General features: G+C 43.7%; 1 protein-coding gene across 11 annotated transcripts in view; it reads right to left on the bottom strand.

Annotated features, from left to right (window-relative positions):
• Nucleotides 1-20576, bottom strand: part of GATA6 (GATA binding protein 6) — a 178437-nt gene that overhangs the window by 132163 nt on the left and 25698 nt on the right. Inside the window, exon 7 of one of the 11 annotated variants that reach the window (XM_074352568.1) lies at nucleotides 17840-19218. The exons of 9 other annotated variants lie outside the window; for them this stretch is intronic. In XM_074352568.1, coding sequence (XP_074208669.1) covers nucleotides 19048-19218 — 171 coding nt within the window. In that variant the 3' untranslated portion in view covers nucleotides 17840-19047. Of the gene's footprint in view, nucleotides 1-17839; nucleotides 19219-20576 lie in introns of those variants that run through there. One more of the 11 variants, XM_074352574.1, reaches the window with a different exon arrangement.

Genomic DNA, 20576 nt, shown 5'->3' with positions numbered 1-20576 from the left:
AAAGGACAGCAGAAGCAGAAGTAGGAACCAAGGACGGATATTTTAAAGGGACTGAGAAAGTGCTTCAAGGAGCAGCCTAGTGAGGTGGTTTGAAAGCAGAGCATCTCCCTCCAGAAGGGACAGAATCGGAAGAGTTGTACCATCTCTTCAGCTGCTTTTTTTCCAGCTGTCACTGCTGGCATTTCCTTAAGAAAGCCATTTCAAAGAAGACACAGTATCTACACACCAAAATGTTCCTGGCCCCTCAATGACAGAAAATCTAGAAGTACTCAAAGTGCCCATCGAAAGTATTGGTGAGAACATTGAGGGGGGCAGTGTGATGAGTCTGGTGCAGTGATCATGCTGAAGACAATGTACAAACACAGAGAATTTTGTATGTGATACTAGGAGGGAAAAAGCACAATACCGAATAGGCCTGAAATGCTGCAGTCACATGAGGATGGGAGTATTGTTGGGGCTTTTCCAAACTTTTTTAGCATTCTTTTTACATTCATCTTTTCAGTTTTAAGTCTTGAGCGCTATGGTGGTTTCATTAATGGAGACATCTTTCCAGGGTTAATCCGAGTATCTCAGAAGGGAAGAGAATGGGAGGAGGAGTTGGTCTTCTTTGTAAACATCCACCTACAGCCTCCACTGGAGAGGGGTGCAAATTAGTAATGTGGCACATTTGCTAATGAACAGGCCACCTGTGGGGAAACTGCTCAGGTCGCTGCGGGGCCCGACTGAGCTAATGGCTTGGAATGGAAGCTGTGAACCTGAAGATGCTCAACGGCCACCTGGACCATTTGGCTCAGATTCTGATAGCCTGGCTTCCTTGAGGGCCTCGTGGTTGCCTGTCAGATGAGACCCGAGCTTGGCATCTCTAAGCCATGCCTCAACATTTCATGCGGCCTTAATTTCCCAAGTATTTTGTTTCGTAAAACTTATCACCATGGATAAAAATAAGAAAGGTGAATTTAAGCACTTGGCAACCACAGCACAGAGAAATGAAAAAAAAAAAAAAAAAAGAAGTCCGTTTAAAGAATTGCTTTGCTATATTGTTTTCCCCCCTGATCCTCTCTTGTGAAAGTGCTACCTTTGGAAAGATCCCCAAGATGCAAACACACACAGCGTTAATTTTCTCCTTCAATGGCTAACAAGCAAAGTGTCGCCTCTCTTGCTGACCTAGTTAGTACTTAAGCAGCACCAGTGGGACCCCAGGGCTGAGAAGACCAGAATCCTCGGAATGCCCGAGGAAGAGTCCTGCAAACCGTGGCCCACGGGGCCCACGTCGCCCACCTGACCCACCAGCACACAGCTGAGGCGGGTCACCTCCCTCACTGAGTGTCTGCTTCTTCGTTATCTGCAGGACAAGCACCGGCCACCCTGATGCTGTCAGTCACCAATCCGTCCACCAGACACTGTCAGGAGAATCAGATGAGACACAGGAATAAAAAGTTTTAAAAAGCTTTATACATATGTTACTAATATTATTAAATAAACAAAAAAAACCAATCAAACTCATAAAAAGGGTGTGTTTCAGGCATGTTAACTGCCCCGGGGAACTAACAGTGAGGGCACAGCGTGGGAACCGGGCTGGAATGTCTGTAAACTGACGTCTGGCTGCCTGGAGTGAGCAGAGCCCTGGAAAGAGCCACCCAGGGACACAACCACCTATTGAAGAACAAAGAGGAAACACAGGCCAGAAGAGTAGAGAGAAGCGGAGGCCAGCGCCCATGGCTCTGGGCAGGCAGGCAGGAGCCCATGTCCGGAGCCACCTGGTCCCATTACCATCAGCACAGCCCTGCCCGCCGACTCCAAGCCCAGGCTGCTCACTGTCAGGGCCAGCGCTGCGGGCCCCTGAGTCACCCTCACGAGGACGCCCTGGGTTCCCCTTGGATCCTCTCCCACCGGTGCTGCCAGATGATGAGATCATGACACTTGACAAAACCCTCTCTTTCAAAATCACCTTTTATCCAAATGGATAAAAAAAGAATTTAACAGGCTTTATCTTACCGTAGGCTGTCCCACCTTTGGCAAAGCCCACAGCTCACATATTCAATTGTGGTGGTTGTTTTAACATATATTTTTAGAGCAGTTTTGGGTGCACAGTAAAATTGGGTGGGAAGTACAGAGAATTCCCATCTACCCCCATCCCCCACAGGCACGGCCTCGCCCACTGTGGACAGCCACACCCGAGTGGCACGTCAGTCACAACTCATGAAACCCCCGTCACTACAGCCCAGGGCTGACAGTGGGGTTCACTCTTGGCATTGTGCATTCGATGGGCTTCAGTTTTCAAGGAAAGAAACCAGCAAGAGGCGATGGGAAATTCAAATACCAGTCAGTAAGCAAGGACTCCACTGTCCACGCTGCTTCTACAAGTCCCCAGGCGATGCCCGTGCTGTGCTGTCAGACCACATCTTGAAGCAAAACTCTGGCTTCAAGTTGTGTTTGCAGGGGTGGGGGCTTTCAAGTTAAGTGGGTTTGGGTTCAAATCACAGCTCTGCCACTTACCGGCTGCCCAGCCAGTGACCGGATCTGTAAAAGCTTGATTTTCAAACCTACCCTGCAGTATTCAATGAGACACTAACCACAAAGCTCGGGTCAGAGCTGGCACTGCATGCGCTGACCTGTGACTCGTGTCACTGTTCTTGTTGTTACTATTATCACTGCCATTACAGCAGATTTTGGTTCATTTCTCCTCCAGCCATCTTTGTACAAAAAGCGTATTTACCACTTTTAGACAAAAGCCATATATTTTTGCAAATACGTCATATTAATCTCACTAAGAACACATCATAAAATCAGATATGAGGTAACAGAATCATGTAACCTAGAATTTTAAATGTATTCCAAGATTTTTCTCTTCCACCCTAGTTTGTGTGAAAAATCAAGGGACGGGGTTCTTTCTCTGCCGTTGAGCTTCACCCTCAAGGCCCGGATCTGTACTTCAGCCTTTCCCACCTGGCTTCACGTGTATTTGTTTGAAGTATAGAATGTTAGATTGGGAGAGAACTGTGAGAGGTCCCAGCCCAACTCCCTCATCTTATTAAGAAAATTCAGGCCTGAGAAGATGAGGTGGTGATTTGCCCAAAGTGACAGTTATGTTTTCTTGGCACCAGGATAAGTTAGGTTTATGTCTGTTTAACTAATTAAACAAGGAGGCCATTAGACTGAAGTAGTTCTGATGCCTTAGTAACCCACATAAGCAAACCAAAATCTTAGCCAGAAAGGCCTCAAGGTTAAGAAATTGAAAACTAAGGACAACCAATCACAAAGAGCCAGCTAGGCTTTGCCAAATAAGGCAACTGCTGAGCTGCAGCCAATCAAATCATGTCCTTGCTCCGCCACTGTGTCTCCTCTATAAAAGTCCCGCCCCGGCTCCTGTCGGTGGAGTGCTCTCCACTACTTCTGGTTTGATGCTGCCTGAATCAAATCAGTTTTTGTGCAAACTCTTCAAAATTTTAATGTGCCTCAGTTTATCCTTTAACACATCACTCTCTCTAAGGCAGCTGTGTAGGTAATAAGAGACAAGTCTCTTGTGTAGGGGACAGTGTGGGGAGACACTGAACAGCACACACTGAAATCATGTACAAAATAAAGATAATCCTCTAGGTTAGCAGTTCCTAGAAAGGGGGATTTCAAGGCCAGAAAAAAAAAAGGGGGGGGTGGGGAGAGAAATAAAGAAAGAAAGGAGGAGGGAGGGAAAGAGTGAGGAAAGAGAGGGGGAAGGAAGGGGGAGGGGGAAAGGAAGGGAAAAGAAAAAAGAAATTGCAATTTGGGGTGTTATCAACTTTTTACTTTATTAAGAAAGAACTATTTTCTACAGTTACTATTCACAATAATCATTACCCCATAAAAAGAAAGAATATTTTAAAGCTAAAAAAAAAAATTGAATGGACATAATCCCAGAATAAAGGGCATTCTTAAAATTTTAGGTTTATGAAAAATTCAATTGTATCTTCTTACTTTTCTTATGGTATTGCAATCCAGCAATCAGAAGTGATCATTGGTTCTTAATCTACTTTGAGTCACAAGTGCCTTTGAAAATCTGATGAAAGCAATGAACCTTTCCCCAGAAAAATGCGCATAACTACATTCCTATAAAAGTTTAAGGCCAAGATCACCTGATCTTAGACGACAATTTAGCCTCCAGTTGACTCACCAATGACTGTATCCTCTGGTCATCACTAAAGGCTCTGAGGTCCTTTATAAGCTGTAGCAGACTCAGGACAAGGTCCCACACTCAGGTCCTGAGGCCGTCAGGACAAGCCTTCTGCACAGTGGCATGCATTTCCACCAGAGGAGTAAGAAAGATGGAGCTTCCTCCCCTTTTGCCTGGATCCCGCCCATCAATTATACTGCCAAATCCAAAAAAATCCCCCCAGAAAAGCCCCAAGTCCAGAAGTTCATCTGGGTCCAGGACCAAGAAGCTCCACCTGGTGGTGTAAGGTCTTTGAAATCTGGGAAATAGACTGGAGAGGGCAGGGAGTTACTCTGAAACAGGATCAAGGAACACATTGAGGTCCATCTGGGTCTCACATCCAGATCATTCTCAAAGCCCTATGGGGGAGGCAGCAAAACGGAAGAGAACTAATAGTCAGTACAGATTCAGCCCAGCGGGTGTAGACATAGGAGGACACCTAAAAATCCTAGAAGAGATGTCTGGTGGCACCCAGAAAAGTGAGAGGCTGGCAGGTACACACATAGAGTGATGTGTGTGATGCCCACATCATCGCAGCCTGCTATGGAGTGACGAGCCATGGAAGGAAGGTGCTTCTTCTTGACCTTGAGCAGTAGGTAGACAGCATTGCTGCTCAGCAGGGCTTCTCGGCCACCTGCCTTAAGATGACCTAACCAACCTGTACCATCTCAGTCCCCAGCTTGTAGTTCCCAAGGTCACCCATACAGAACATATCTGCAACATTCCTCTGGAAAAGGCCAGACAAGGAAGAGAGATCTTTGTTGCAAGTTTCAACCCCTGTGTATTAAAGAGAGGAAAATCGTATTTGCAACCTGCCCTTCCATCCCGCATCCCTTGAAAGGCCCCCAAAATACCAAGTCCCTTATCTGTGCTGCCAAGAGAGGCATTTGCTGCTTCCTCAAGTCTGTAAGGATTCCCAGCTCCAGTATCACAGAATTTAGGAAGAATCAGGTAGCTAAGTGGATGTTAGTCATAGAAATAGGTCTCCCTATATGGATATCAACCTTGTTTATTTGCAGGCAAAAGTTGGGGAAAATCCTTAATGGTGCCAGGGGTCAGGGAGAGGTTAATGAAAAGGTTTGGGGGAAGTAGGGAATCCTTCAGATCACTAAAACCAACTCTTATGTGGAAAACGCCAAAAGAGGCGATAATTTGACATATTTAAATGTAAATGTCTAGTGGATTCAGACATCTGGCTGTGGAGTAAGTAGCCACAGGTAACTGAAAATTGCCCCTCTGTCCCACAAGGGGTACAAAGGTATTGTAATGCTCTGTTTCTTAAGCTAGGTGGTGGGCACCTGGGTATCTCATTATTATTAATCTTTAAACTGATTATACATGATATATATGTTCTTTTGATTCTATATTTCATTAAAATAAAAAACTTATTTTGAAAAAAGTCTTCTCTATGCCCACTGCCTACTCTACCTGAGTGAGCAGAATGCCAATTACTAGACCAGATTTGAGATCGAATTTCTCTGTGTCTTTAGGTCTCCCCCTCTGTACTTCTTTCCTTTTTTTGCGTTCCTGTTTCCTGGCCCTGCTGGAGAGTGGGCAGCAAAACCTTCAAGAATTTGTGAACAGGACTCAGGCCAGTCCCAGCCTTTGGGTGCTCAGGACGGAGGCTGGGCCACCGGGACCCCTGTCCTACATGGCCGAAAGGGAGAGATGTCAGGTGAGCAGAATAGAGGACTTCCCTGGGCCCACCTCGCGTGGCCTTGGCCTCAGCTGAGAGACTAGAAGCTGTTGGACAGACAGCAACTATAGCCTCTTGTAGCCCAGCCCTAAAGGGTGCCACGGGCATGGGCCCTGCAGAAACACCCCCTCAGGTCTCTTTAGTGCATGCTTTCTTCTTCTTTCTTCTTGTTCTCTTTCTCTCAACCTACTGTCCTACAATTTCTGCCACCTACTGTAGGGAAGGGTCCAGAGTTGGGAGAGACGGGAGCTTGCCTTCCACTTTGGAAAAGAAGAGCAAGAGCCCCAAACCCTTGGCCCTGTTAAAATCAGCCCTGTTGGAAATGTCTTAGTTTACTCCATGTGAAAGTGGGCTTGAGACATGTGGCTGCGTTGACCTGGCTGGTTTGTAGTAATCAACCCAAAGACGATGCGGCTCTAAGGGCACACATGACACCAAGTCCCAACTGCCACTATCTGGGGGGTGTACATTAACACTGGGGAGTGTCCAAAATACTAAAAATAGCATTAACCTATGATCCAGCAATCCCACTCCTGGGCGTATACACAGAGAAAACTCTAATTTGAAAAAACACATGCACTTCAATGTTCATAGTGCCACTATCTGCAATAGCCAAGACATAGAAGCAATCCAAGTGTCCATCAACAGATGACTGAATAAAGAAGAGGTGGTATATTTAGACAATGGAATACTACTGAGCCATAAAAAAGAATGAAATAATGCCATTTGCAGCAACACAGATAGAACTAGAGATTATCATACTAAGTAAGTTAAGTTGGACTGAGAAAGACAAATATCATATCACTTACATGTTGAATTTAAAAATAATACAAATGAACTTATTTACAAAACATAAATAGACTCACAGATATAGAAAATAAACTTATGGCTACCAAAGGGAAAGGTAGGGTGGAGGGATAAATTAGGAATTTGGGATTAACATATACACACTATTATATATAAAATAGATAAACAACAAGGATCTACTGTACAGTACAGGGAACTGTATTCAATATCTTATAATAACCTGTAATGGAAAAGAATCTGAAAAAGTATATATATATACACACACACATATATATATATATGTAAAAAACTGAATCCCTTTGCTGTACACCTGAAACACTGTAAATCAACTACAGTTCACATTTTGAATGTAGTAATGTGACTCCCAGACACAGTTAAAGAATACTTGAGAACCTATCTTCTTTGAAGAGCAGAATAGTTGAAAAAAACTGGTTATGGTAATTAACAACAATTTGGGGCTTGAATGAAAGGTGGAGAGAGAGTGAGTCCAGCACAAACAATGCTGTGAAAAGGGTGTCAGATCCTTGTGCTCACCCTGCCGAGGGCAGTGTGGGCGCCCTCAGTCCCCTGGCACCGCACACTTTCCAGGCAAATGGGAACTTTTCTCCAGCACCCACAGAGTCCTATTTTCAGTCAATCAGTTAGTTAGTTAGAACATTATTTACCATTATTTCCATCACTGATTGTTTACTAAGTCTTTTGACATAAAGTTGTATTTTAATTAATTTGTTGTTGTTGTTGCAATATATTAGCCTTTCAAGGCCTTGAAGAGAGAGTGACAGAGATTGAAAGCCAGGATTAACTCACTCAAAGATGCTGACTCCAACCCTGGGATGACCATCTCCACTCTGATGCCTCCCAAAATTGTTCTCAACTGAAGGTTCTATTTTTAATTACTTTCATTGATAAGGTACTTAAGAAAGAAAACAGTATTTCTTGTAATGATTCATCACCTCTTCCTAGAATGGAAGAACGGCCAATTCCTAGAAGACAGAATGTCTGTTTTAAAAGTAAAACGTGACTTAACCCTCCTCTTTCACATTTTACAAGCTCAGAAGGTGACCACATCCTGATGTGGGTTGGGGTTTTTTGGGGGCTGTTTTTTTTTTTTAAGAAACAGACATTGACATCTCTGAAAGTGAGCATCTTGCTTCATACCTACTAGTAGCACTGCAGGGCCCAGAACGTCAGAAAGAATCCAAGGGGAGAGGCAGGAACTCATTTTTATTTCAAGTTTGCTCTGTGTCAAGCTTTACGCTTGGCAGTTCACACAGAGCATTTCATTTAATTTCATGACAACCTTGTCATGACATCCTATTACTCCCATTTTATAGATGAGCACACTGAGGCTCAGGGAAGTTAAATATTATGCCCAAGGTCACACAGCTGGTAAGTGGAAAAGCCTAGATTCTGTCTTATTCCAAAGACTTGGTTCTTTCCAGTATACTCCAGAGTTCCCTAAACTTGAAGAAAATGAATGCAGAGGGTGCGGCTACCTATCGTTACCCTGAAGCCTCTGTGGTGAACATGTCTTTATAATGAGACATACTTTTGAGAAATATTTGTTAATCCAAAAAATACCTATCAATCCAAAAATTACCTATCAAGCACTCACTGGATGAATGACGTCACCACATCACCGAGATAAAAAGGCCTCACTTCCCTAGTCAATGAACACATCTGATGTTAACTCTTAAGGCTGTTCGAAAATAACGAAGCCATTTTCCAAAACATGAAGCAATTCCAAGCTGTGTATTCCTAACAAGTTTTTGCAAATCTTGCATCAAAAGAGGAGCAGAGAAACCCAATGCTGAAAAAGACCTTAAAACGCATCAAGTCTAAATGTCGCCCTTTGTAGGCAGGTAAGCTGAGGCCCAGAAGAGCCCAGTGACGTGCTGGGGGTCCCACAGCCTGACCATCGAGCCAAGAGAGGGGATGGGAACAGTCAGTTCCTGCCTTCGGGACAACATGCTTTCTACCCAACTCCCCCTTGGTAAGAACCCTAAGAGAGTCTCCAAGTACCAGCCAGCACAGAACCTTGGTCCTGAGTGAGCTCCAACAGATCCCTAAGGCCTCCTCCCAACAGTGCTGTCACAACGCCCACTTCAGTTAAGCCCTTTAACCTTAGGCTGAGGCCCAGCTGCTAAGGCTCAACGGCCAAGCTTGTGGAATGCGATGCTTCACTTGCCGTGTCAAATTGGCGAGGTGACAGCACCCAGTTGTTTGGTGAAACACCAGTCTCGATGTTGCTGCAAAGGTATTGTTAGATGTGATCACCATTTCAACCGCGCACCAAGAAAAGCTGGTTACCTTCTGTGCTGTGGGTGGGTCTCATCCAAACATGGGAGTCCCTGAGAGCAGAGACTGAGGTTTCCCAAAGGGAAGAATCCTCCTCAAGAATGCAACACAGTCTTGCCTGAACTTCTAGCCTACTGCCCTGCAGAATTTAGGCTCAAGACTCCAAGATCAACTCTGTAGTTTTTTGGGGGGGCAGGGGTGGGAGGGCCGGTAATTAGGTTTGTTTGTTTATTTATTTATTTAACTGGGGATTGAACCCAGGACCTCGTGCATGCAAAGCATGCACACTACCACTGAGCTATACCCTACCCCCACCAACATCAACTCTCAACCAGAGTCATCAGCTTGCTGGCCTGCCATATGGATTTCAGATTTGCCAGCCCCCACAATAATTGAGCGAACTGTCTTGCTTAAAATAAATGTAGACAGGCAGACAGAGACAAAGACACACAGAAAGATGTGCACATATATACATAAACATATACATGTATGTATGCATATAGTTCTTCTTCTCTGGAGCATCCTCACAAAAATATGGAAAATGAAAGAATGATGATGTTCCAGGCTGCACATGGGAAGCAGAAAGCAACTACATTAGTGAGTGTCTATCTGATGAAGGCACCGTGCTAGCACCCCAGCCAGGGTCGCAAACGTGGCTCCTCTTCTCACAAAGCTAAAGCCGAGTGAGGCTTCAAGGCTGATGTCGGGGCTGTCAGGTGGCAATACTGCACTTTTTTTTGAAGTAAGGATCATGCAGCCTGGAGGGGCTCAGTAACCTGGTCGAGCCACAGAGCTGGCGTGTGCAGCCAGGATTCAAACCTGTGTGTGCACGACTGCACAGTCTTTCCACTTCATCACACCCCTGATTCACCTGCAGCATCATGAGAGTCACAAGGGGGGGTTTCAGGAAAAATGGAGTGGGCCACCATGTCAAAGGCTTCAGAGAGGTCAAGAGAGGAAGGCTGAACTGGGAGCAGCTCCCTCCGCTGCCCCAATCCAAGATATAACCACCAACCAAAGGCTTCCTATGGTCAGTTCCAAAAATAAAAGAATCTCTCGCCCATTTTTAAAGGAGAGGAGGCACCTTTGGGAATTTCTCCTAGGAGGACCCAACTGAAAATTCTACCACTGGATCTAGTGGTATCAAAGAATCAGAAATGTCTGTTGTAGACTCAAGTAATTGACAAAATATAAATGGAAGAACAGGTTTTTTTTTTAAGAAAGTCCTGGTAAAAGTACAAAGAATAATAAGTGTGTAAGAAAGAGGAACTGGGGTAAGAGTTACAGAAATGTTAAAAACTGTGTAATCATGTAGTGTGTTCCACAGAGACCAACTGGCATTTGGTTTTATAAGTGATAGGAAATACACAACAGGTGCTCCCAACATGATTTTCCAAAAAATAAGATGCCCTGTGTTCTCAAAATGTAAGGTGCTCTGAATTAAGTATAGTGGGTTTACAAAGTTCATTCAACTGGAGTCATCACTCTCTCCTAGCCAGCCCTGTTCCTGGTCACTGCCCGGCTGATTGGAGCCAGAAATCTCCCTTCTGCCAGATTCAACAAGAGGGGAGCATGAAGAATGCAGCCTCTTATTTACAAGCTGTGAGGCCTGCAAAATCTTTGCAGAGTCTATCTCTCCATTTGGTGATAACTGATCTCCAGGGGCTCAGAAAGGGAAGCTGTTTGGGTCAGCACGTGTAGGTGTTTGTCCCTACTTCCTGCTCTCACAGTGTTTTCATTTACTCCAGCAAATGCAGCCTGATGTCACTGGAGACCAATGGTCATTTATGCTGCTCCCTGGAGGTAACTCAGAGCTGGTAACTCAGAGTTGCAGACACACACAGTCTTTGAAACACCAGACTAGCTTGTTAATTCCTAAACTGATGAATGAAGCCATGCTCATAGTAAGAAGTTGCCAGCCTCTGCCAAAGACCAAGCTTTTGCTCACAGTGGTCGGTTCTCAAGTTTCATTCAGTGTCCGCTCCGCTTAGCCAGAGCCAAGGCCATTGAGCAAGGAATCTAGAAACCCGGGTTCCACACTGATCCACAGGACTCAACCTCCAGAGACGCAGTTTCCTCAGCTAGACCTCAGCAAGGTCTCATGCATCTCTAAGGCTATATGAATCCATGATTTAAGTGAACAGAGCACTTATGTACTTCCTTAATCAGACAAGACCAAGACCAGGGGTTCCCCACCAAAACCCAAGCCACCAGCAGTGCAAGTGGAAACTGCATATTTCCCTAGAAAATGCAAAAGAATCAAGTGAAAGAAAGATATGAAAATTCAGAATGATTCTGGGAAAGAAGCTTAATATTCTCTTAGCATACTTAACAACTGATTAGAAGAGTTATACTAATATCAAAAAGTGTGAAACACCTAGGAATAAACTTCCCTGGAAATATGTACAAGATCTACATAAAGAAAAGTTTAAAATGCTAATGAGGGTCATAGAAAAATATTTAAACAAATGAAAAGACACACTTCATCTTCGACAGGAAGACTTAACAAAATAAAGATATTAATTCTCCCCAAATTAATTTAAACTTTTAATATCCCAATAAAAATACCAACCCTTTCTTTTAACCGAACAAGTTGGTTCTAAAGTTTGTATGGAAAAATAAATAAGCAAAAATAGTAATCAAATTCTTATTTTTTTAAAGATTAATGAGAAGGGGCTAGCCCTCTAAATATATTGCAAAGTATGATAGTCAAAGCAATTTGGTATCAAAGCATGAATAAACAGATTATTGACACAGAATAGAGAAGTACAGAAATGGACACACACACACATACACACATATAAATTTATGTTAAATATATATCCACATAAGAATTTATACAAGAATACATATACACATGAGAATCTACATTTTTTTTAAATTCCCATTTTGAATCAGTGGAATGTAAATGGATTATTCAGGAAATGCTGCTAGAACAATTAGGTTGCCGTTTGGAAAAACGTAAGGTTGAATATATGTATACTTTACATGTTACAAACAACCAAAAACAAAAATTCCAAATGAAAACAAAATATAAACCTCAAAAGCAAAACCACAAAAGTCCTAGAAGAAAACATAGGATTTAAAACATAATCTTAACAGTGGAGAACGTTTTCCTAAATATTATACAAAATTCCAAAACCATAAAAGAAAAGATTGATAAACTGAATTACCTTAAAAAAAGGAAAGATCATCACGATTTTTTTAAAAACAAAGTCAAATGAAAAAACAGGAATAAATATCTTTTAAGTATATATCAGACAAATTTCCTTCATATGCAAAGAACTTCCCAAATCAATAAGACCAATAACTCAATAGAAAGAAGAGGTGAAGAATAGGAACAGAATTGGGCAGAGTTCACGTAAAAGGAACTACACATGACTCTTCATCATAAGATGGTCAACCTCAGTCAGAATAAGATAAATGCAAAACAAAGCTCAGAGATACAAAATCAACAAAAAGCAAAATGTTTGATAACGGACTCATTTGACTCGGGAGGGAAAAAAGGCACTCAAAATGCCTGTGGGAGTGCAAACTGGAAAAACCTCCAGGAGCAATTTGGCAATATCTGTCAAAATTAAAAAGTAGAGATACTCCTTGACTCAATAATGCCACTTGTAGAAACTCATCTCATAGGTATATTTGCATATGAGTGAAATGACACAGACAGGAAAGAAAAACTGCAACGCTGCCTGAAGAGAAGACTGGAAACAGGTTCCTCAAAGGGGCACTGGTTAAATAACGGACTACCCAGATACACAGTGAAAAAAGTAAAATGCAAAGCAATGTGTATAGTGTGCCACCACATGTGTTAAAAAAACTGAATATATATACTTGTATGTGCTTGCATCTGCATGGACTGTCAGTGCATATAATCAATACAAGAAATAAGAAATTATATCTGGGACAGGAACTGAGTAGCTGGGTAACAGGCATGAGAAGGGCAATTGTTTTTCACTGTATTCCCATTTATAACTTTTAAATTTTGTTCTATTCAAGAAATTTCAAGGGGGCAGGGAATAGTTCAAGTGGTAGGTCGCATGCTTAGCATACACAAGGTCCTGGGTTTAATCCCTACTACCTCTTCCAAAAATTAATAAACCTGATTACCTCCCCCCACCAAAAAAAAGAAAAAAAGAAAATAATTTTTTAAAAAGAGAAATGAAAAAAAAAGAAATTTTGATTAAGGCAAAGGCCAAAAATATGCAGATTCTTCAACCTTACCCAGGACCTGCAGAATCAGATTCTCTGCGGCTGTGATTCTAATAAGCACTGCATGTGATTCTTCCGCACAGAGGAGTTTGAGAACCCCTCTACAGAGAACACCATTAGTAATGCAGCTTATCAAAACAATAATAGCAACAGTGATGTCAGCAGTTATGAACACTTACTTTAAAAGATAAAGCATAAGACACCCCTGCCAAATCTTGCACAAGATTCCCTGAAAAAAAATTCTTTGGCACAACCATGCATAGAGTTTACATCACAATGAAGTATTCCTTCTTCTCTCTGGTGTTCAGCTTTAACCACTGTTAATCATTTCGCCAGCATTTTATACTTTGCAAAAAGCTTTACCCTAAGCTTTTGAGCTAGGTAAGGGCATAGCAAGGGAAGTGAATTGCTCCGGGACAACACAGTGCCTCTAAACACCACCACCTTCCAGCAGACAACTGTGCACCCACTGCCTTCTGTGCTGAAAAGAAACCGATGACTAGAAGAAACACATACATTTACTAGGATTCTTCAGTCTAGGCATGCTCGTGTTGCAAATCGCAACTGTGTCTTTCTGAGATGCAAGGGGAGAGGAAAAGGGAATAGCCTCAAGTCTCAGACAGCCCTGGCTCCCTTCTGTGTTCTTCCATTTCTTCCCCTTTAAATTAAGATGAAAAAACACTGCGGTGGAGTGACTAAGAGCCTGTGCTCTGGAGCCAGACTGCCGGGTTCAAATCCCGGTTCTGCTGCTGTGCGACCTTGGGCAAGTTACTTAACTTCTCTCTGCCTCCGCAGACATGTCTGTGAAGTGGGGATAGCAGCACCTCACTCACCTGGTGTGAGGATTAGATGTATGTGCAGCACTCTGCATGGAAACCGGCACACAGTAAGTGCTAGATAAATATTTGCTGTGATTCTTTCAGATCAGTCTTGGAGTATTAAAGGGAAAGAATTCACAAAAATAAGGGTAAATGCAGGGAAGGGGCAGAGAGACAGGGAGGAAAACCCTGGAATGGCTAAAGAGAAGACACTGAAGGCAGACGACAGTGAAAAGTTGGTTGTTTCCAAGAAATAAAAAACCAACCACAAGATATTGAAGCAACGGGCCAAGCAAAGCAAAGCTGTTTTTTCCTTGTTCTGCGGACAGCTCGGCCGCCAGACATTTCCACTTTCCGGTCTGGGTCTGTATCGCTGTATAAGTTTTATATCAGGGGCCCCAAACCAAGCAGGTTTGGTGTTAGGAGGCAGCAGCGCCTCTTACCAAGTCCCCATGTTCACGAGTATGAGCAGGACTCTCACCCCTACTGTCCCCTAAAGCAGCAGGAGAATGCAGCCTCCATAGAAAAACCTGAGGCGGTGAGGGACCCAGAAGGTTGCTCCAAGGAAATTCCAGTCCCACCGGCTGCCCTGGTCCTGGACTCAGGGAACCCAGACCAGACCACAGATCGGCCGTCACCTCCTCGTGCATAGTTTGCATGTAGGACTGTGGGCAACAAACGCAGATGGAAGAGACCTTTGAGGCCACACCACCCAGTTTCTCCATTTTATGGCTGCTGTGGAGACTGAGGTCCAGAGAGAGGAAATGACCTGCCCAAAGCTCAGCGACAGCTAGACTATTCTCTTACCACAGGGACCACTGATAACTGAGATGGAAGCCCTCCTACTAAGTAAGCGTCAGTTCATCTTTAACTGCCGTATGTGAGACATTCTTAAAATGTCCATCCTTTTCAAAAAAAGTCACTAAGCAAAATAAGTATTGCTTTAAAATAGTGACATCAACTGTGGAACCATGCTTTCCCTGTAACGGCTCCTGAGCAGGAAGAAAGGTGAAGTACCAGCCATCCGGCTAGTGGTCTGGGCAGATTTGGGAGATGCCGTAGGGCACTTGGTGGGCTCGTGGCTGCTTGCTCGGCTGTGAGGCTCCAAGGTTCACCTGCAGCATCCAAACTCTCCTTTCAAAGCTCTTTGGAACTATCAACTGTAATTTATTTACCCAAAGTTCCTATGAACTTACTTTGGCTTTCAGCCTATTTATCTTATAGTTGAACCAACTGAAAACACCATGTGATTCCTCTTGTCTACAGATCCCACAGACAGCTATCACCTTGTCCCCGATACCCACCCCTCCCCGCCACCACCCCTGAGACCAGAGCAGGGTGGTCTGCTCAGAACCCAGCTCCAGTTAAAGATTCAGCCACACGGAATCCATCCTGAGGCCTCAACTGGCCAGAGCTGCAGGTACCGTACTTTTTTTTTTTTTTTTTTTTTTTACCCACAAACCATACTTTGAAAGATTTGGCCTAGCAGATTTATTAATACCTGCTTCTCATTTTAAATAATCAAACTCATATCTGAGAAAGCCCATCAAAGCTTCCAAGCAACAGAAGATAACCAGTGTTGCTAAACTGACTTGCTAGCTCAACCCAGAAACAAAATGCAACTTAATTGGCTAGAGCTGCCTTATTCTGAATAAATGATCCCTGCTCTGCTCTCCCACCCTCTCCCCCCACATACTATCATTTCCTTCTCAGAGTCATGGGGATCTGAAGACCCTGTGGACAAAGCTGGTACACAGAAAGAACTTAACATGCCGAAGCCACCATTCTGCCTCAAATTGAAAGCAGCCTGGAATCTGGCAGGGCCAAAGACTTGCTGGCTGTATTACCCTCCCGGCAGCAAATTTATCTATGATCTGAAATTACATCGAATTTCCAAGGACTGGGGAAAACATTTCCCGTGAGCAAGAAGTTCATTTATTTGCAGGAGAAAATGAATGGCTCCCTCTGCTTTCCTGACCCTCCCACAGGCACCGGGAAACAACACGAAGTAGCCCTGAAGAGAGAGACCCAGAGCCCACCTCGCCCACCCCCGCCAACAGAGTTATATAAGATGACCTAGAATCAGCCATGGGTGACAGGGGACATAAATTCTGCAACACACAGTAATGGGTCTGAGGGTTCTTTAAGCTGAGGCACACCCTCTATTTAAACGTACTCCCTATAGAGAAATGACTTGTTTTTTGTGTGTTATACTTTGGGGGAGGGGTGCTGAAATTGTGTGCTTGGAATAAATCAAACTTCTGCTTCATACAACTATATGTAAGCAAGTAATCACAGACAAGGCCCAGATTAGTGGAGTTCATGGCGTTAGCACAGGCTATAAGAAGCCCCTCCCCCTCTTTCCACCCCTTGGAATTTATTTCATGAATTCTTTCCACTTTGTGTTTAAAAAGAAGAGAGAGGCACTTTAGACTCTAATGGCATCTTAGGATTGGAAGGAGCGATATTTGAGACCATCCCCAGAAAAAAAAATCCTTTGGAAGACCCAATAAGAAAAATTCATTTTCCAATCAAAGCGTATTAGCTCTAACATCTCCCAACCCACCAGAAAGCACTCAAAGTAATAAGAACCGTAAGAGGAGGAAGGGGAAAAAAATGAGTCAGTGGGGATAATTTTCTTCTGCCATCAGACCATCCCTGTTCTATAAAACAATCAGCGGAACTCAGACTAGTATCTCTCAAGCATCCATCTCTGCCACCACCTGGGCTCAGGTGGGGGTGGGGGGAACCCTCATTCCAGTCTCCCCAGCTTTGCTCTATGCAAGTTAAGCCAAGGGACTTTCACAGACGATAAGCTTCAGATACTCCACAAAGAGTAAGACATCCAAAATGCCTGTGTGCTAAGTGCTCAACACCACCCTCCTTCAAAGTCAAGTTAACACTTAATGCTGGCTATGTGCCAGGCACCATGCTGGGCACTTCACATGGATTAGCTCACTTAATCTATGAGTTACATTTCACAGATGAGAAAAATGAGAGTTGGGTAACTTGCCCAAGGTTACAGAGCTCTGCATGCAAAGCAGTGGCTTGAAACCTCTTGGTCTGACTCTAGACCCACCTCTTCTCTGTCGTCCTAGCCCACCACAGGGTGTCAGGGTGCAAGAGCTTCAGTGACATCCCCAGACACACACACACACACCCCTCAGCCCGGGTCTGGCTCCCAGCACCACCCAATCCCAGAGGAAGACTTCTCTTCCCTTGATTCATACTGGACCCCATAGAGGGGCTGTAATCAGGACATGAAAAACACTCCATGTTAGGGAGCCAAAATGAAATGCCACCATTTTGTCTGTGAAACAGCCTCCTGATTTCCTGAAATCCATGCAGCAACGCAGAGAATACAAAGAGGCCGTTCAAATCATTTTACATCTTCTGCTGAGTGTAAAGACTTCAACCTCAGAGGAGCTTTGAGACTTCACAGTGCTTTATAAAATCCAAGAACTAGAAAGGAAACCATTCTGTTTCCGGGCCACAGAGGATATTTCATTCAGAGGGAAAGAAACGCCTGACTTTTAAAATATTTTTAAGGATTGATCCTAAACAGAATGCTTTTCCTCTCAGATGTCATATACTGTTGGGTCCTTTTCACGTCTATAAATTGTCCCCAATGTAAGTTGAAAGTGATAACTTCACTCCATGTGTCAACTTCAAATGAACCAAGGCATAAAACAGCTCCAAAAGGACAATTCATTGAAAGGAAAGCCATAAGGCAATTTGCAAACATCACATGCACTTGTTTTATATGAATATCTATAGCCACATACAGTATCAAAATGAAACGATAAGGGAAGGAATTCACTGTACAGAAGACAAAACAATACCCTTTTTATTTTTAAAACTCTGGTGAAATAGGTTTCCATAGCACATCCCATTTAAAAAAAAAATTAACGTAAACCAACCTGCCCGTGGGTTAGTCACACTATAGAGACTTCATCATAGTGTGTACAGATGCCTAGAGTATTTACAAATGTTATCTGTTAGGTAGTAAAGTTCTGTTGCCACTTTTCCAGCACATATTCCACAGTAAGATAAAGGGGAGATACTGGTGTTCTTGTATAAAAAATCTTAACAAATGGATAAAGGCAATTTACCTGAGAGAAGATTTGTTCTTGAAATATTTTTCTTTTCACAATGGGAAATACAGAAATGGGATGTAGTTGTAAAAGAAGTGTAAGAATGTCTAAGTTTACATTTTTTCTTTTAAATTATTTAAGTACCATTAAGTTAAAATGTTTACATTCATTATAAAAAATGTTGTTAAATCTTATGCAAATGATTTAACACTGATTGCTGCAACGCAAATTGCACTTTTTAAAAAAATTATTGTATACATGGAAGAAAAATATCTTGTTTGCTACCCTGTTTACAAATTCCGACTGACTTTGGGTCAGTCACACGATATGAACTTTGAGAAACGTCAGTCACAGTGTATGTTACAGTCACGATGCAGTCTTGCAAACTGAGTGATCCTTTTGACAAGAGACTTCGTGAACCGACTCAGCCTCCGGAGGTGTGTACCAAGCCAATGGTCTTCTCCGTGAACACATGTGAAATCAGGGGTGGAAAAGGTATGAAGAAATTCTGGAATAACCAATACCGATCAGAAGAAGCACATGATTTGCGGCAATACACATAAAACCTGTGTTTAAAAAATCTCTCAATATTCCTCAGCAGGCAAAGCCCTGGTCCTAGTCCCGGTTTCTGGAAGTAGACATTGAATCCCCTGGCCAGCCCAGAAACAGGCAGTCTGGAAGCGGCTGTGGCCATGGGAGGGGGCTGCTGCGGCCCTTCCCCAGAAGTGGTCCATCTTCTCCCTGGTCTTCAGGACGGGGCCTGGGTGATAAGGCAGAGCAAGCCCCTCAGGAGATACATCTCTTTCAAATAAAGGCACGAAAATCATGTGTCAGAGAAGAACGTCCCGTCGGCATCCCGGGCCCAGCCTGGACTGCTTGTCAACATCGGCTGTGGTGATGCCGGCTGTGGCGCGTCCTCCTGCTCCCGCAGTGGGCTCAGGCCAGGGCCAGGGCGCACCAAGAATCCTGTCTCACCGACGATGTGACTTCGGCCGGTGAGGCCAGGCTGACGCCTATGTACAGCCCATCTTGACCTGAGTACTTGAGCTCGCTGCTGTTCTCGGGATTAGCGCTCTCCCCCGCACCAGACATCACCGAGGCGCCTGCCTGGTGGAAGAGGGGGACCGAGAGAAGGAGAAAGAGAAGGGGAGACAGTTACTGATAAATGTGTCAAGCGGCTGGCTTCTGCTAGGTCAATGCTTGGAGACAAGTGAGATGCTGGTGCAGCCGGCGGAGCTGCTCACTGGGTGGAGCAGTGCCACTGACCTAACCCTGGTCAGTGCAGCTCTTTGAAACATCCTCCTGTTAACGTTGTTAACTCGTGGCAGTAACCACCCAGCAGGATGCACAGCTGAATACAGGTAGGAAAGGGGAACTGGAGGGAGCCTGTTCGTAAAAGTGCCAAACGCTCAGATCCTGACAGTGAAACAAACCACACCACGTAGGTAAACAGGCCTTAAGGATGCCCACACAATCTAATCATTTCAAAAGAGAAAATGCAGAGCCCTGTGCACACACACACAGCAGAACCACGAGGCTCAGCAATTCCATCACAGTCTAAGAAGGAAAGATACACAGTTCAGCAAGGCCTGATAAATGAAATTTTTGAGCACTGACTTCATGGAAAATTAACCCATGCATACACAGGCTTGAATTCTTCCCAAGAGGAACAGGCCATGATTCAAGCAGACCACATGGCAAGGAAAATGCTAACATCCTATATCTGTCATGATTGTGGCAATTATTTCTCGAAGCAAAAGGTCACTTTCCTCATTTCATTCATTCCTTCCATCCAAACAAGAAAGGCCAAATAGAAAACATGATATAATTTAGCAGAATCAAACCAAAATAACTAAAATCATGTTTAGACTATGGTTTGAGAAAACAGTTGCATTTGACTTTTTAAAAAATCTATCATAGTCACATACTTTTTAATCATGCTTTTTTCCCCTTCTAAAAGCTCTGAAGTTCACCATTTCTTCCAAGCCTTCAGGGTTCCAGTCCATAAACTATCAGATACTTGTTTTTTGACACAGGTAGAACATCTTGTACTTCTCAAAGCATTCCTTTTTTACATACACAATCCCATTAAATCCTTAAAACATCCATCTATCTGGCCAAGCTGATGCTACATCCACTTCAGAGAAACACGGCACCAGACATGGAGCAAACTGAACAGAAGGTTCACAGAGCCTCCACCGCTCCACTCAGGGGCCTGGAAGGAAATGTCGTCCTGAGCTTTCCCGGAGAAGATCTGCTTTTCTGTCTAATCCTCACAATAACTGCATGGGGCTGGGAGGCAGGATTTCGGGAGGTCTGACCATGGAACTTCCTGTCTGCCATCCTAACTTCCTCTCAGCCAGACAGACCAACTCCAGCAGCGCCACAGGTAACCAGTCCTCCCCTTTCCTAGCAAAAGTGAAGGTTTGTGAAAGTCCAGCAACAACTGTACCCTGCCCCCAAAC

This window comes from Camelus bactrianus, chromosome 24 (assembly GCF_048773025.1).
Source record: "Camelus bactrianus isolate YW-2024 breed Bactrian camel chromosome 24, ASM4877302v1, whole genome shotgun sequence".
Classification (NCBI taxonomy): domain Eukaryota; kingdom Metazoa; phylum Chordata; class Mammalia; order Artiodactyla; family Camelidae; genus Camelus; species Camelus bactrianus.
This window is presented reverse-complemented; position numbering and strand designations above follow the sequence as displayed.